General features: G+C 46.0%; 1 protein-coding gene across 2 annotated transcripts in view; it reads right to left on the bottom strand.

The window, feature by feature from the left end:
- The window catches only part of TUBGCP4 (tubulin gamma complex component 4), a 317,619-nt gene that overhangs the window by 94,908 nt on the left and 204,974 nt on the right, over positions 1 to 17,737 (bottom strand). Inside the window, exon 16 of one of the 2 annotated variants that reach the window (XM_069625148.1) lies at positions 254 to 370. The exons of the other annotated variant lie outside the window; for it this stretch is intronic. Coding sequence (XP_069481249.1) covers positions 254 to 370 — 117 coding nt within the window. The remainder of the gene's footprint in view (positions 1 to 253; positions 371 to 17,737) is intronic. 2 annotated transcript variants of the gene reach the window in all.

Here is a 17,737-nt window from a genome sequence, read left to right as displayed (position 1 = left end):
CAGCCATTACCTGGGCAGTAGAGTGGTCCAAACAATCAGGGAAACTTACAGAAAAACAAAGGACTAGCCCCAGACAATCTAGCAAGGTTTGGGGGTCGGGGGCCTGCAGGAAACCACATGACTGTTTTGTGTTGTAGTGCATAGGATTTCTTGTGCTCAGAGTGCCAAGGTAAGAAGCATGGGCTGCTTGCATGTTCTTGGTAAGGTGGATTCCACAGTAGATCATGGCAATGCATTGAGGAAAGGCACTTACTTTGGCAATGACCTCCAGCTGTCCTAGACCTTGTGCATCCAGGGGACCCAGATGCTGACTGATGAAAGAGCAGAACCTGTGGCAGAGCTCCAAGATTTCATTCAGACAGTGGAAAACCTACAGAAGACGTGGACAAGTGAGAGAAAGAAAATCCTGGGCACTCTATGCAGCAATTCCAATGTTACTCAAAGCCACGTCATAAAAACCATTAAACACTGGCCTAACGTTTAATACAGAAGACATGACTTACCCGTTATGCCTGGTCAATGACCTCTCATCCCCAGCAGTGGTTGTCTGTGCATAATGTGTGTTGGGGCAGAACCCCATCCCTTACGATATGAAAAACAGCGCTGTGCATGAATAGAACAATTTAATTCACCTGCTGCCTGTAGGAACAAAAGCGTTTAACACCCCCCGCCCCCCTTCCCAAGGTAGGACACTTTCCCACATGGAGGCCTGCAGGGCCTGTATCCCTGCATGTACTTGATGGAGCACGGCAGCTGGGCCATAGGCTGAAATCTAGGCCTTCTTCATGTCAAGTAAATGTGGGTGTGTGTTGCAAGAAGAAGGGTTATGTGGGGGAGCAGGACCTCTGGGAATATGTTCCTGCAATATGAATGTAAATGCTTGCATTTATCAGAACAAGGCACACTGACAGTGGAAAGGACAAATACTGGGCATAGTGGTCATGCAGCTGAGTCAATACTGCCACATTTGGGCACAGACAACATCAATGCATGTTTTACAGTGGCACGCTGGCATGCTGGCATACAGGCATACAATGTGCATAGACAGAGAAAATGGGATTTTAAAGTGGTAATACTGGCATATGTTGGGAACAGACTGCATGCAAAGGTCTGATTAGAATACCATTCTAGCATATATTGGGCACTGCAGCATGGACATACTTCGTCAGTGGAGAGTCTGGTTTCTACTGGCTACAGCCAGCATGAAAATGTGTTTTACAGGAAAACGCTGGCATATATTGGTAGAGGCCAGTAGGTCCTATGTTAATAGCTCTTCCATGGAGATCACAACAAACCTAGCACTACTGGGTAAAGGGTCTTCCTGGCCCATTCTGGAGTGGTGGTGGTGGTCCTGCATTGCTGATGGTTCAGTAGAATGGCGGGAATCCAGAGAAATGGGGTGAAAGGCATAGGCCAGCTGGAAGATTCATTGCACAATCGGAGCATCTCCCAGACATCCCTATGGAGGAAACCCCTTGGGACAGAAAAGCTAATAGTTTATATTTCTATTGCAAGCACTTTGGGGATACTCCCAAATGGAGAATGCCAGCCGAATGAGGACGTATGCTACCACCTTTGGCATCCAGACTAGACGTGCTGTTGTGAGGTAGATGCCCTTCTCTACTGCCCAAAATTGGAACAAGTTAGCTCCCCCACACAAGGGGATGGGCTCCTCTAACGCCTCTTTTTTAAAAACATTTTTTAATTTGTATATGGTTTGTTACAAACCTTTAAAAAAAGAGATAAATATACACAACAATTACTTCACACTTATTTCAGCTAAAACAACAACCACAAGTGATCTCAAACAGAAATAAAAACAATCTGAGGCTCTACTCACTTTACAAAGCATTGAGATGTCTTAGATGAAAATGGATTTTTCATTAAATCTCTTAACAATAAATTCTAAGAAAGATGTTAATGCGATTGTTAGTTTTCCTTTTGAGTCTTCAAAACACAGAGCCCACAAGTCGTCGGCACTCAATGTTTGATGATCGCCCAGAACCCTGCCAAGTAAATCGTTCTCGCTTCTCGCAATGCAAAACAATATAGAGTCAAGTGCTTTATGGACTCCGGTTCGATATTACATAGACATTTGTTATCTCTTGGTGAGCCCTTGTCCCAAAGTGCCAGAACTTGCTTAGTTTTAAATGCATTCAAACGAAATTTCAGAAATAATTCTCTCCTGCGTTTATCCGGATATTTTACTTTATATTTCTGGATTCGTTAAGTTTGTTTGCTTCTGGTGGAGACAAAAGCATCAGTTTTTGCTTGCATCTAAGCTCGCCAGTTTCATACCAGTCTTGTTGAAAAAGTTTTTCCTTAACTTTATTTGGGTTTTTTGTGAAGCGTTTCCATCTCTAAGTCGTAGTGTTCCATTACTTGCTCACATCGTGTCATCCACTGTGCAAGCATATTGATTTGTCTAGGCCATCTGAAAACCCAGTATCTCAAATTGGGGTAGGGTCGGCTTGATGGTTATTTTGCGATATGAGCCAACATGTTCCAAGAGACTCTCGAACTTAGGGATGTCAAGTTTAGTTTGTGTCTTATGCACACCGTTGGAATCCCTTTAGGCAACCACAGAACCTTTGACCAAAACATGTTTTCCAGTGTGTTCCAGATTGTGTCAGGACATCCCAAGACACAATCCGACCATGTAGCATCGCAGGTACTGCTTTTTGTTTGTAAAATCGTATGGCTGGCAGCAGAGAGAACTTCCCATATTTTTTCTGTAGAGCTGCTGCCTGTACGGCTAGTTGGCGACATTTGGCTTTAATGGAGTTGACCCAGATCATATCATTACGGCTGGCACCGATTTGCATACCTAAGTATCTAGTATTTGAGACTAGACCTCACCTGTTCCTTTCCCAAATACCATTCATATATTTTTTTCCTTGCCGTGGATTTGTGCGTTACTGGATTTTGCAGTATCAGGATTTCAGATTTCTTGGCGTTAATAGTTAGTCCATTTTTAGATACGCATTTTTCAATAAAATTTAGTTTTCGCTGTACACCTATTGGCGTAGAGTCCAACAAAACCAAATCATCTGTATAGAGGATCCAGCCTATTTCTTTAGTGCCAATTTTTGGATGGAATGCGGCGATGGTATCAAACTCGTCCCCTATGTCGGATATAAAGAGGTTAAATACGATAGCGGCCAAACGGCATCCTTGTTTAACCCCACAGTAGGTTTTAATTAGATTAGATAGGGTGCCTCTGCGATCCAGCCTGATTTATATGTTGGTATTGGTGTGTAGATCTTTAATTGCCGCCAGCAAGCTATTCGGACAGTTCCACTTGCACATCTTCTCCCATAAGAGCTCACGGTTGATGCTGTCGAACACATCGGAGAGATAAATGAATGCTAGATAGACACATTTTCCTGCCCTTATAGCTTCCATTTTCATTATGTTCAGGATTAGAAGGTTGAGCCCACAGCCTACCCCTTTCACAAAACCGGTTTGTCTAACGTCAAACCTCCTGGTAGATTTAATCCAGGCCAACAATTTCTGTTGCAGCAGTGTGGCATAGACCTTGCCCAAAACGTCCAGAAGAGCAATTGAAATCCTTGGGATTCGACCTGTTGCCCTTTTTGAATATTGGGACAATTGTGGCAGACTTCCATGATGCTGGAATGGATTTTTCTCTCACAATCCTTGCAATTATTAGACCACACAGCTCAGCCCATTTTTCCGGATGTTGTTTAAGGGTAACGTTTGTCAAACCATCAGGGCCTGGGGCTCTTGATGAACTTGCCCTGTTCATGATACCATACAAAAAAGGGGTGCCTGATTAAAGTCCCTGGTCCTCCAGGCGTCATAACAATAATATTATATTGGACCAACAGAACAGGCAATAGCTATTCACAACATTTATTTATCAATACCAATAAATGTTCCATTTGTTGATTTCTAAAAACCTTTACTCACATATCAAAATTTCATTAAAATATATATATAAGATCAAACATTCACAAAAAACAAATATCTGCATCAAGCATTCATACTGATTCACTCCTACCACTCTTTGCTTCGTTATCACAGCATATATATCGTTTTGTCTTTTGGCCTCCTACATGGACAGCCTCCAATTTTTGTTTACACAATGATCAAAAAAGTCCTCTATCCACTCCTGTGATGTTACTGCCTGCGTGTTCCTAATCACACAGACCTATGTCTTAGGAACACACAGGCAGTATATATTTTTTTATGTAATTTTGATATGTGAATAAAGTTTTTTAGAAATCAACAAATGGAACATTTATTGGTATTGATAAATAAATAAATGTTGTGAATAGCTATTCCCTGTTCTGTTGGTCCAATATTATATTATTGCTGTTGATACCTAAAATATTGTGTTCATCAAACGATAGATCCCATTTGTCAGTTGTTAAATCAGCACAGTCAGCTAGATGGCCCTTCTTGGCATAGAGCTCAGTATAGTGTTGTTACCAGTCACTTGCAGTTACCATGTTGAGTTACACCGCAGAGTCAGGACAGGACTCTTCCTTTATTGTCAGTCTAGAAATCTAATTCGAGACCGCAAACGTATTTTGGTGGCCGTGGGCCAACCGTCTCATGCACGATACGACAGAATATAGGTTTTCGAGTGATCTAATCAACAGCCATTTTGATGTAACAAGAATCGCCATTTTGTTTTCTAACCATTGCTCATTGCTTTCTGTTCCTATTGCTTCGCAGTATATTTTCCGCTTACACTGCTCGACTGTGGAACATTGTTGTCTGTATGTGAAAAGGACAAGGCCGCAGGGCCGCGAGGATAACAAGAGTTTCGCTGAAACACAAACGTAGGCAGCGCCAGGAAGAATGCCCGGCTCCCTCCTTAATGTAGCCTTGAAGCAGAGCCGCAGGGCATTTAATCATTTCACAGCTGCCAGCCAGTCTCGTTATATGGTAGAATATGTTAGAATAATACCGCTAAAGGCTTGAATTATGCTTTTCTAACGGCCCCCCTTTGCTGAGCCCGCTAAGAGCATGTCGGCTCCCAGGACGCGACTAGCACCAGATAGATAGCAAGGTCCGGAATGTAACCCCCTCTGCATGTAGCTCGCTTCCAAGAACAGAAGCGCCGTGTTCTATTCAATAACTGAAAGATGCCTACGCACTCACAAATTGCAAATTGTTACTAGAATAGATGTTTGAAGATGTCATAGTGGCCGGAGATGTCCATCGTCACACCAAGTTCAAAGAAACCCAATGAAGAGGGGTGTTAACCATGACATAGCTGATTGTTTGATATGCATTTTGTATATATGTAACTGATGTACGTAATTCGCTCTCTTGCGTCCCACGAGGTCTAGAGATACACGTCGCCGGGCGTCGAGACCGAGTTGGCCAACTGAGACTTTTGTTTTGCAATAAACCCTAGCTTTGGGAATACAACCTTGTGTCTGGCGTCTCTATCGTGTGTGGTGACTCGCCTTGTTTCCATAGACGTCAGGGTCCCCTTTCATTATGATCCTCCAAAATTCACAAGCATCTTTGTGTTCAAGTCTCGTCAGCATGGCTTCGGCATCTTATTGCTCGAGCGGAGGTTTGTGGGCTTTCAACCAGTTCTTATATTTCTGTTTAGCAACTCTTGCTTGTATGAGTCGTTGGGGCAGCTCTAGGTGTACACAATGCCTGTGTTCTTATCGGAGTGCTCTTTTGCTGTGCGCAATTGTGAAATCAAACATGTTTCGGTTTAAATGCGAGATTACGCAGCACTTGGTTCCACACAGTAAATTGTTTTAACAAATTCACATACTCCAAGTTGTTAACCTGGGATCTGTACGCGTCGACCATGGTGTTCACTTCTGATTCTCTTAATTTTAGTCGAATCCTACTAGAGTCGACCACGAGTTCAGGCCCTCTGCTGATAACTTTCATGGATTACATACGTGCTAAGTTTATCATGACCAGGTTATGATCACTCTGCAGTGTGTCTATGATTTGCATTTTTATTGCGCGTTTAGCAAGGTTGGAAGACGAAAAGAAATAATCAAGGACGATCGTTGATGGTCTCTTTCCCATGTGTGTTGAGCTGGTATATCTCCCGTGGTATTCCCATTCATCAGGTGGAGTTCTCTTGTTTCCATTTACCATCTAACAAATAATTCATTTCTGCGATATTTTCTTTTGTTTCCAACCGTACCATGATCACGGTCAATGCAGTCAATATTTAAATCTCTGCATATAATGACGTTAGGTATCTCATAATGCTTGTTTAAGATGTCAATGACCTGGGTTATGGTATCAATTACTGTCCAGGAATCCGTCACTTGATGTTGCCAGTATACATTTATTAGATGGATTTCGGTTAACACCCAGTTATTGGTGCCATCACGAACAAGTCTACTTATTTGAATATACAGAGATTTGTTCCAAGATTCAGATATACAGAACCCTGATTCCTTCCGTACCATCGTCAGCAGTCCAGCCATCGGCCTGCCCTTGTTCTTTTTTATGGCCGGATTAATTACTACTTCGAAATGATCTACCAGCGGGCATACATCTAAGCAAGTTTCCTGTAGGCACAAGATATCCAATTCATCCATCCAGGTCCACACCACATTGAATAGATGAGCAAAACCTCTAGTGTTCCTGGTGCCAAGGTTTATACTTGTTCTTTGTAAGGATTCCCGACATTAACTGGAACTTCGACCAGCCAAGGCTGCAGCCAACCAGGTCCAGTCTCTTTGTTCACTGCTGGTATTCCCATCTTTCGTTTGGTTTGGGATGGCTTGAGTTGAATCTGCATTGCCTTCAACTGTCATTATAACCCGGGAAGTCGTGGGTACATCACTCCCGGAGAGGGGGCCTTTGTATTTTCAGCTACATTGTTCATTTTCACAGGATCATTTATTAGTACTGTTGTTTCGTACTTCTTAAGTTGTATATGTTTAAACAGGCCTTTATGTCCATTCCCCGGGCATATTTTAGGCGGGGGTTTAGAATGTTGATAATCCATTTCGACTTCTCGGATATCCAATCCCATCGATAGCAGCAGAGGGACTGCCTCTAGCAGCATGTTGCGGATAATTCTTGAATCAATGTACAGGTTTTCCCTGTCCTTCTGCTGCCCTTTAGAGAATTCGACAATTTTTTAATCGCTAGACTTGATAGACCTCAAGGACGGCATGTGATGGAACAAACGCAAAACGTTAGCTCTATTCAAGATTAGTTCATCCCCAGTTCCCACAATATGTTCCAGTATCATAGTATATCTAGACAAGGGTTTAAAGACTGGAGGGTTTGTAGGTTTTGTTATATTTCTGGTGGCTCTAGGCCTCTTTTGGACGCATTTGCAACTTGTCATCTGCTAACTGCTGGTTGGGATGTAAAGCGCGCAGTGGATTTGTGAAGCTGATCTCCGAAGAGCTCCCTGCATTTGTTTTTTTTTTATATCGGACATGACAGCACCGTCGGTTTCCTCAATAGCCTCGAAGTCAGTGTAACTCCCCCATGTTTCCTCCAACATTACCAGGGTGGCATTCACAGGCCTAGGTGTCATTAAGGGTAACGATTTTACGGAGGGGAGGGGCGGGCAAGGCTGCCATGAGAATTGGGTAGGACTTGACTTTCATGCTGGTTAATCAGTACATCCCATCGATCTTGGAGAGTGCCGTTATTCGATTTTCTTTCGGTTGTGAATTTTTAAGCTCAGAAGCTGGCAACTGGGGAAGTTTAACCATCAGAAGTTGTTTGCCAAATAGATTTTGTAACCTGCTAGCTGCCTCGATGGTATTACTGCCTGCCAGAGTAAGTGCATCTGTAGGGTGGGTATTAATAGGAGCACTTGGAACAGCCTCAATCTCCTCTATGTCATCTATATCTTCATATAAGGGCATATTCATTAGTTCGTTTAGCAGTTCTTCTTCAGACTGTACGATAAGTTGAGGATTTGAAGTCTGCATGTGCACTTCCACCTTTTCATTATTTTTCTCAACTGGATCAAGACGCCCAGTATTAACAGTTGAGTTCACCAGTGTAATATTTCGAAGGAACTTCCTTGAGCTGTTAGCGCAGTTCTTTTTTGCTTGATTTTTAGACTTCTTGAATTGAGGTGCTTTCACTGTAATCTTTTGTTCAGTTCGTTTCCCAGAACCAAAAATAGGGAAAACGGCATCCGCTGTTCCTTTGGTCAGGTCAATGCTGCCCATCTGTGGCTGTGGAGGCTGGGCAGACCCAACTCCCGTTTTTGATGTACAGGGCTTATCCTGTATGTCAAGTCCCACTTCTTTTGAGTTCTTTGGACTGAGTTAAATAGCTGAGTTGTCCGGTTCCAATTGATCATTTTGCGAGGTACATCTGTTGTCATCAGTATCCTTCTGATCAGGCGTTGATACTGGGCTTTGAGTTGGTACCTCAGATTCCAGCACAAGATGGGCCAGCAATGAATTTGCAGGCAACGGCTCCATTTGATCAGTAAGAGGGAAAGACTTGTTAGTACATGGTGAGCTCCGATCAGAGCTTTCCATGAATGTTTGACTGCTTTTGTGAGGATGGTGGCAGCAGCCTCCCGGCTGCGGATGGTCCGATTGTATAGCAGAAACCTCTTGCTTATGTTTTAACAGACATATAGCTTCATGTGCGACTTGCGCCAGGAGTTTTTGTCCTCGCTGTTCCGTTTTTGCTCTGCCAAAACTTTCAGAGATTGCTCCATGTTTTTGTGTATGTCCAGGGTTCTTGAGACAGTTGTTGTCATTTTCCATTTTTGCCAATTTGGTGTTCATAAGAGCATTCAGGGTGCTTAAGTCTTTAAGTTTTCGTTGAGTTGCTCATACATCTTCAAGAAAGGTGCTAACGTGATGGTAATTGCTGACATTAGAATTGGTTGCAGCTCTTTTCAAACCTCCTCACCTACTGCTTCTAAGTCTTTCTTGGCGCCCTTAGATCCTGAGTGGGCAGTAGAGAAAGAACGCCTGGCTTTTGGAAAGTTGCGTTCTGCTAAAGAAGAATCTGATGAATAAACATTTGGAGAGGATTCAGCATTGGTAGCACGGGGAGGAAAAAGCAGCGCATTAGACTTGATGGTGAGCAGCGGTTTACACAGAAGATCGTGCCTACTTTGAGTGTTAGCCAGGTCATTTACGCTTCTTGTCTGAGAGCAGTCTAAAGGAGGCGAACGGCTCACTTCGATTCCCCTCCATTTTAAGTTCCCAGGGGGTGCACGAAGTGATGACCTGTCAGCATTACCAAGCGTGTGATCTTTACCAGGCATAAGTTTATCACTTTCTGCAAAATTCAGACTTTTAGTTAAGTTCTTTTTTAAGAGGTACAGAATTAATCTGAGTAAGGTCTGACAGTAATTTATTCACCACATCAAGGGACTTCCTAAGTTCGATGATGACACAGTCAGGTTGACTGCTCGCACATAGTGTTTGTTCTGACGAGGATTGTTTTTGGAACAGTTCCAACAGAGGAGGAGCAATTTTATTGGACTCATTCAACTGTGAGATATTTAAGGGAATCTTATCAAACGAGTCATAAAAAAGGGAGCTCAACCTGTGTATATGATTTTATGTAAATGGCTCTCCAGGCGAGCTACTTGCCTCGCAGGGGCTCCGTGTCCTCAGGTCTCCTTTTGGGTCAGTAGAATGTGTGGTTGGAAGGCTCTCAGGGCACACACCGCTTACAGCGCAGCTCATAGTAACCATGCAACCACATGAAGTGGCACGCAGTCATGTTTGGCTCTGCATCTTTTTCACCAGTCACCCAAGCTCACCCAAGCTCTCCTAAGACTCTGGGCGACTATGCTCCAGAACACGGCGTGGCTCAAAGAGAGTACAGACCCTCCACAGTCACCAACAGTGCTATTCAAAGAAGTGAGGTTGCAGAGTTTTCAGGGCACTAATCGGTAAATGCAGTGATCCGATTAGATGTTCCTATCCTGAACAGCAAGGCAAAGCCCAACGTGGCTCAAAGAGGGTTCAAACACCCGCATTCACCCGCTGTGTTTCATAAGAACAAAATCTTTACAAAAATAAATCCAGCAGAATGTTGCCAGAGTTCGCCCAGTAGATGCCAGTAAAGAACCAGAAATCCGAGATTTACAGAAATACAATCCGTTCTTTTCTTTTAGCAATCGCTGCTGTAGCTTGTGTGGAAAATATCTGCACCCGAATCCACAGCCGAACAGAACCACCGTAATGAAGAGCTACAGCGAAGGACCCAGATGGGCTGAATCCTGGACTGACTCGATTCAGTAAAGGCTCCAAACTCTTCGAAAAGCCTTACGATCCAGGTGCAGCGAAAGCACTCGCGAAAAGTTTGTTAGTGAGAGCAGGCAGCAGACAACTCGCTTCGCTTCTTTTGATCACATAATGGATGGCAGCCATGTAAGATCTGCACAGACTTGTCCCTGATTGGGGGAGGAAAGCGCTCTGTACAAACGTGTTTGTTGTCAAATCCAAAAAGTTGATGCAAATTCACTTTTCCCATTCATTCCAAAGGCTGATCAAAGAGATCTAAGGTATTAAGTTAAACAATTTTAATGAAAAAAAAAAGACGGATTTACAAAAACCGCTTTGTGACCGCACAGCGCAGTCTTTCTAAATCTAACTGTCAAGCCTGTCGCACACGAGTGAGCACAGGGGCTGGCGGGTGAGACGAGCAAGGGAAGACGGAAGTTGTAGGTGAGGTAACCTTTTGTCTGTTTGCAGGTCTGTGTTCATGTTGTGGGGTAGGGTCTGGGGAGAAGGTGAGTGTGGGTAGCATAGGGACAGTTATGCGGGAGATGGTGCAGGATTGGAGATGTTTAAGGTGTGAAGCCCCCACCACCGATTTCAGGGGCCAGGGGGGGGGCAGACAAGGGGTGGATGAAGAGATATGTGGCGAATATTAAGGTTGCACCAAATCGGCCGATCCAGTCTTTTTGTGTGCGGCCTTTAATATGCGACAATATCACATAGAACCAGATCTAAAGGGGGAGCATTGCTATCCCCTAAAGATGCATTGGTCGGCACACGTATGCCTTGCAGGAAACTGGAAAGAGGTTCTCGCTACTCCAAGCCCACCGTGGTTTGTAACCCCTGGCTACTCATCCCCAGACTAGCCTGGAGAATCTCAAACAGCCGGAGGCCATTCAGCCAATGATTCTAAGAAACACCCAATCATACCATTTTGCACTGAATGTTCAATCTTTGACTCTTTGCGGCAACGAACACTCGTTGTCGAGGTGCAACGCACGCCTCTTCTTCACAAGGCGTTCACGATCTTCCGTCAACGAGCACCGCGAAGATCGAAGCTGCTCCCTCTATGACAACGTTCACCCCTTTCTTGACCGATTCTCGACGACCCGCGCCTCTTGCCTTAAAAGGAATATGGTCATGAAGGGCATGTCGACGACTCACTGAAGAACTCTACGGAACCAGGTACTTGAACTTTTTTTTTTGGAGATAAGACTAAGACAATACATGGACTGGGCTTGTAGTGCATCTTCACTTACAGGTTGCCCAGGTGGGGAGCTCCTCATACAGAATTGTGTCTAGGTATCAGGCCAGTATGCTGCCAATTATCTAACCAACTTGTCTTCCTCCTAAATCTATGGTTGATATCAGTTTGCTGTGTTGATTCGTATGCTATGTGAACTGAGTACAGTTGATGCATTTCAACGGAATCAGAGTAATCTTGGTACCACCTAGAACTGTATATATTTACCATTTTAGAATTGTTGGAGCACAAAGTGTGTTATTGTGAATATAACGTGGACCTTATTTATATAAAGAGCTGTGTTTTAGCTAACAGTGTGTGGACATGGGGTCTACACTGTACTTAAACCAGCCCACATCACCTCCTGAGAAGCTAGGCCTGGATTGCTTGACCATAGCTACTGTTATAGGGAATCTTGGCTGGGGTCCTCTGTGCCTCTCCTCTACCATATAGAGAGCAGGAGTAAAGACACCCCCCTCCAGTGCTTTACAGGTAGGCAGGAACACAGTGCCACATGTCACTTGCTGTTGCGGCCAGAGCAGGTTAACAGCCACATGATACGATATGGCATTGATAACGCGCCTATACACAAGTGTTTTGCGGCGTGGCGAGGCAAGAGAGGGGGAACAGAGGGAAGACAGACAACGATCCTACTAGGCCAGGTGTCATTTAGATTGCCCAAGTGCTTGGGGAGGGGGAAGGGGGAAGAGAGAGAGTGCGGGTGAAGGGGGAGGGGACAGTGCAGTACATGGGATAAAAGAATAAATAACAATAAATAAAAGTACGCCAACTGGTGGCAAGTACCAGGGTAAGTGCAGACAACAGGTGTCAAGTGCTGGTAGTAGGACTGTAGAAATACAAAAAACAGTCCCCAAGTGCAGGGATTGCCAGGAAGGCAGAGCAGGTGTGCGACTGGCGGGGGAGAGGACCTCGGCCCGAGATCAGAGGGTGGCCAGGTAACCAGTGCAGTTTCAGTTTCAGCCATGAAGTCAGCAGGGGAGAGGAAGAGAAAAGTCAGAAGCAAAGAGGAAGGTCTTGAGGTGCTTCCGGAACCGGAGATGATTCTCCTCAAGTTTCAGGGAGGCAGGGAGGCTGTTCCAGAAGGAGGCCCCAGCAGAAGAAAGATCTACCACCAACTCCTTGCTTGGAGAAGTGACGGAGCCTGAGGGAGTTGGAGGCGGATGAGCAAAGAGCTCGAGAAGGAAGATAGTTACTAAGAGAGTTGAAGGTGTTGAGGCCCCAGGCCACAGAAGGCCTTGTGGACAATGCAGAGGGTTTTGAACTTAATCCTCACAGCCACTGGGAGCCAATGCAGAGATTTCAGTCCTGAGAGATACGCTCCCAGGGCTCGAGGTCAAGGAAAAACCTTGCAGGCCTGCTTTGGATGAGTTGCAAAGGGCGGAGAGTAGAGGCAGGCAGATTGAGAAAGAGGCTGTTGCAGCAGTCCAGCCAAGAGAACCAGAGCTCTGGAGACAGTGAGCTTCTGGGGGAAGGAGAGGAAAGGAAGAATACCTCTGAGGAGGTGCAGCTGCTAGTGTGACTTCTTAGAGACATCAGAGATGTGAGGAGAGAAGGAAAGTATGGAGTCGAAAATGACCCCAAGGTTTTTAGTCTCACAGGTGCAAGCAGGAAGAGGGCCGGAGGGAGCAGGTGTGCCGATGAGGACATTCTCGGTCTTACTGGCATTAAGGCAGAGATCATTGGCGGCACACCACTCCTGTCTGGATGGCGGACAGACAGAGATGAGAGAGGGAGAAGAGGTGGCTGAGGGTTGCCTGAAAATGAGCCGAGTGTCATACGCATAGCACTGGAAGTTGGGTTAGAGCGTGGCAATGAGGTGGCAACAAGTGCCAGGAATTGGTTGAATAGCCAGGGAGAGAGGTTAGACCCCTGGGGAACACCACAGGTAGAGATAGAGGAGAGGAACGACCCAAGTTCAACCTGGGAGGGTCGATCAGAGAGGAAAGAAGTCAGCCACGCCAGGGCCTGACCTGTGATCCCCAGGTTATCACGGAGACGGTTGAGCAGGATGGCATGGTTGACAGTGTCAAAGGCAGAAGAGAGATCAAGTAAGATGAGGAGACGGGGTGTTGGTATCAAGGTTGGAGAGCCGGTCTTCACGGATGTTCAGGAGAGCAGTTTCTGTGCTTCTGGCAGCTCTGAAGCCAGATGATGATCATGGAGACAGCCAACAGAGTCAGTGTGGAGATAGATTGAGCTGAGAGATGGCCAGCTTTCCCAAGAGTTTGCCCGGGAAAGGAGTGATGGAGATTGGGCGAAAGTTAGCTGGGCAGGATGGGTCGGCAGAGGGTTTCTTAAGAAGAGGGTACACAAGGGAGTGCTTCAGGGGGCAAGGAAGACTCCAGTGGCGAAGCAAGGAAGACTCCAGTGTCGAAGGAGTGGTTGCAGAAGTCGGCCAGGGTGTCAATGTGGTCCTTAATGGTTTTGAAGGAACAGGGATAAACCTGTTTTGACGAGACTGTCACAGATCGGACTTGTCTAGAAACCTTGTCTGAGGAGAACAGGGGAAAGTCAGAAGGAGGGAGGAGAGGTGGCCGAAGAAGGGCCAGAGGAAGAGAAGGGAGTAGAGGGAGGAAGGGGCGAGGAGGAGACAAAGGACAGGATGTCCTGAGTTTTAAAGATGAAATGAGAAGCCAGTGCCGTGCAGAGGGCCTGGGAAGGGACAGGAGAGGAGAGGTAGAGACGGCGGCAGGATTGGCCAGTTCCTTGCAGATTTTAAAGTGTTCAGCCAAGTTGTTTGATGCCACAGAGACAAGGGCTTGGATATGAGCTCTTTTCTTCGTGAGGACAGAGAGCCGGTATTGCCTTTGAAGCAGGCGGCAGGCCAGTTTGTCAGAGTATGTACATGAAGCACGCCATTTCCTCTCAGCCACCCTGAACTTGGCGTTTAAGGGTGACGAGGACTGAGTCGTACCAGGAGTTGCACTTGGCTTTGGGCTTCAGGCGGATCCTCATGACAGGGGCAAGAACATTGGGAGTATCAGATATAGCAGAGTTAAGCATGGAAAGGGCTGTGTCAGGGTGCGAGTCAGCCAAAGGGGGAGAGGGAGGGGTTGAGAAAGTGACAGCGAAAGCCTAAACTGACATGCGCTTCATGGGTTGGATGACCGAGAAGGTGGGTGGCAGTGATGGAGTTGGCTTGGCCTGAGGGGTAGAGAGGGTGAAGTGGGAGGAAAGGAGAATGTGATCACTCCAGGAGAGAGGAGTGGTGAGAGGGATAGAAAGGGGAAGGTCTGAGGAGATCAGAACATCCAGAGTGGGCCCTGCAGAGTGAGTCGGGCCAGAGGGGAGAATAGAGAGTGAGAGAGTCGCAAAAGAGTCCAGAGGAAGGACAGGAAGCATCCAGGTGGATGTTGAAGTCTCCAAAAAGGAGAGTTGAGTGGTCGAGAGCAGGAGGGAAGAGGAGAGGTCTGCCCACTCAGAGAGGAAGGAGGAAATCTGACCATGTGGCCAACAGATAGCCACAGTAAGGGAATGGCTAGGAGAGAGAGAGAGAGAGCCTGCAGATGAGGCATTTGAAAGAGGAGTAGGCCTGCGTAGGAATGACAGAGGCAGGAATCGGGGGAGATCAGGGCTACCCCCCTCCCCCTCCAGAGCGGTTGGACCAGGGTGCGCAGAGGATCTTGTAGCCGGGAGGGGAGTGTCAAAGCTCGGGATAGAGCTGGCCGTGAACCATGTCTCGGTGAGACCGAGGAGGTCAAGTTTCTGCAGAAGGTGGCAGATGTCAGCGGAGTGTTTGACAGCTGAGCGAGAGTTTAGAGTGGCAATATGGAGACGGTTGCCGTCCTTGAAAGACTACGGGGAGGGGAACAAAATCAGAGGTACGTCCTGCGGAGGTGTAGAAGAGGCCCAAGGGGGGGCAGAAAGGGAAGGAGGAGAGGGCAAGGTAGCCAAGGAGGAGGCAGCAGGGGGAGGTGAGGAAGCCGTGGAGGGTGGAGAGGGGACAGCAGGAGAAGTAGAAGAGGCCTGAGGGGGGGGTGCAGAAATGGAAGGAGGAGAGGGCAAGGTAGCCAAGGAGGAGGCAGCAGGAGGAGGCGAGGAAGCCGTGGAGGGTGGAGAGGGGACAGCAGGAGAAGAAAGGAAATTGATGAGGCGCAGGAAGCATCTATCGAAGAGGAGAAGGTTGGCCTGAGGGCCTTGGACCAAGACTTTACCATTCACATAAACATTAAGAATGACCTTAGAGGAGTGGAAGGATGACAGGAGGGCATCCCACCATGTGCCAGAGAAGGGAGAGAGCACAGAGACCATATCCAAAGGCCATAGGTCTGGCAAGGGAACGACAAAGAGGATGTCAGTGAAGGTTTGCCTGGAGGAGGCACTGGTATAGTTGTCAGCGATAGTTGGAGACCAGGATGTCCTTTTTAAACTTCTTCCTACCAGATTTTGTGAGGAGAGCAGGATAGTCGATAGAGAAGCAGTTAGAGAAAATGGGAGAGAGAGTATCAGAGTACGTAGGGAGAGGGAAGGGGAGAACATTAGGGAAGGACACAGAGCAGGGTGCAAGCAGGCGAGACAGAGCTGTGTAAAGATAGACAGAGTCAAGCAAGGGTGTGTGCTAGCTCCCCTGTTTAGCCTCTACTTGTCAGACCTACCTGTCCTACTGAATACTATGGGGCACCCTGTTAGATTGCGAAGTCAGCCTGTTATTTGCCTACTCTATGCAGATAACCTAGTCCTTATGGACCATAGTGCAAGAGGGATTTGTGCAAAGTTACAAGCCCTTTTGCAGTATGCCCAGAAAACTGAGTCAACTATAAATATGAGTAAAACCAAAGCAATAGTTATTGCTGGTCAGAGAATAAATCGAGTTGGGCTAGACACCCAAATTGGATAGATTGAATATGTGGAGAAATACCCATATTTGGACTTGCACTTCTGGCAAATTGGTCCTACTCTAGCATTATAGAAAGCAAGAAAAGTAAAGCACGCCAACTCACACACAAACAAATTTACAAAACAGCAGCAGGTTCTTCTATTAATGGAATTCTCAAATTGCATAGGCAATGTTTCTGCCTGGCCATTTTATGCAGATTGAAGGCTGTGGCGATGACACCTTAAACGGCTGAATGTGTTCAAGGGTAATTTCTGGAGAACGATATTAAACCTGGCTCCAGCTACCCCACTGGCTTATCTACATCTAGAATTAGGACTGGTTTATTTAGGCTGTATGGCTGACATGAGCAAAGGGGTATTGTATATTAAATCAAGAACCCACCCATTATGCCCCATACTTAATATGCTGGCAGATGCCTCGGTCTCCGAATCTCAGGGTACCATCGGACTTGCTCAGTTTAATGCAGATTTCTTTTCACGTATGGAAAGCCATCGGCAATACGAGTGGGAAAAAAGGGGGATGAGAAACGAAAGATATAGACGAACAGATCCCGACCATAGGGAAGAACGAAAAGAAGAACGATCCAGGTATGGGGGTCAACCCCAGGAAAGAAGGGAACTACACAGAGCTGAAACTGTGGCTCAGTTGAAAATGACCAGGACGAGGAGCGAAATGTCGGAAGAGGAATGTAGAGCGGGAAAAGATCGAGAAATGAAAATGGTAGAGAGCCAATGGAATTGGTTGAAAAAAACGTTAAACCCTCAACATGATAAATTAGCAACCACCAGGAGGTGGGCCCAGAAACATACCGCCTCCAACCTACTACCAAGTAACGATACCTCCGAAATTGATCTCGATGGCCTCATGGAATACGAGAGGCCATAGACATTTGACGAACCCTGAAAATCAAGATCTGGGGGCTTTCGACATCCTATGTCTCCAAGAGCACTGGCTAGCAGAAAAACCATCTTGAGACGGCTTTGAGATAGCCTTCTCTCTGGCCATAAAAGGCCCGCTGGGCCACCCGTCTGCTGGACTCCTGTTAGCAATAAAGGCGGGGTCAGTAATTTCCATCATAGAAACGATATTCGAGTCGTATGGTATTCTGGCAGTTTCCACAACATGGGCCCAAGCAGACGAAAGGGAAAAGGAATGTGAAAAAGAGAAACTAGCTTTGATAAAAACATACTGGAACCCCGAAAAAATCAACATCATCAGATTTTTGTAATCAAATAGCAGGAATAATTGACATCATCGTTGAAGATCCACAAACGCACATAATCATTTGTGGAGATCTAAACGCTAACTGCAGCAATGAAAATGAAAATAGGGTGAAAAAGATAAAATCCTCAGGGGAACACAGAGGACAAATATGGAAGAGGCTAATGAAATCGAGCAATTTCCACAATGTGGCCTCTCTGAAATCCTGGAAAATAAACACTT

The sequence above is a fragment of the Ambystoma mexicanum genome, chromosome 11, assembly GCF_040938575.1.
Source record: "Ambystoma mexicanum isolate Mex_15411 chromosome 11, UKY_AmexF1_1, whole genome shotgun sequence".
In the NCBI taxonomy this organism is placed as follows: Eukaryota; Metazoa; Chordata; class Amphibia; order Caudata; family Ambystomatidae; genus Ambystoma; species Ambystoma mexicanum.
The sequence above is the reverse complement of the archived record's forward strand: the minus strand, read 5'-3'. Positions and strand labels throughout refer to the sequence as shown.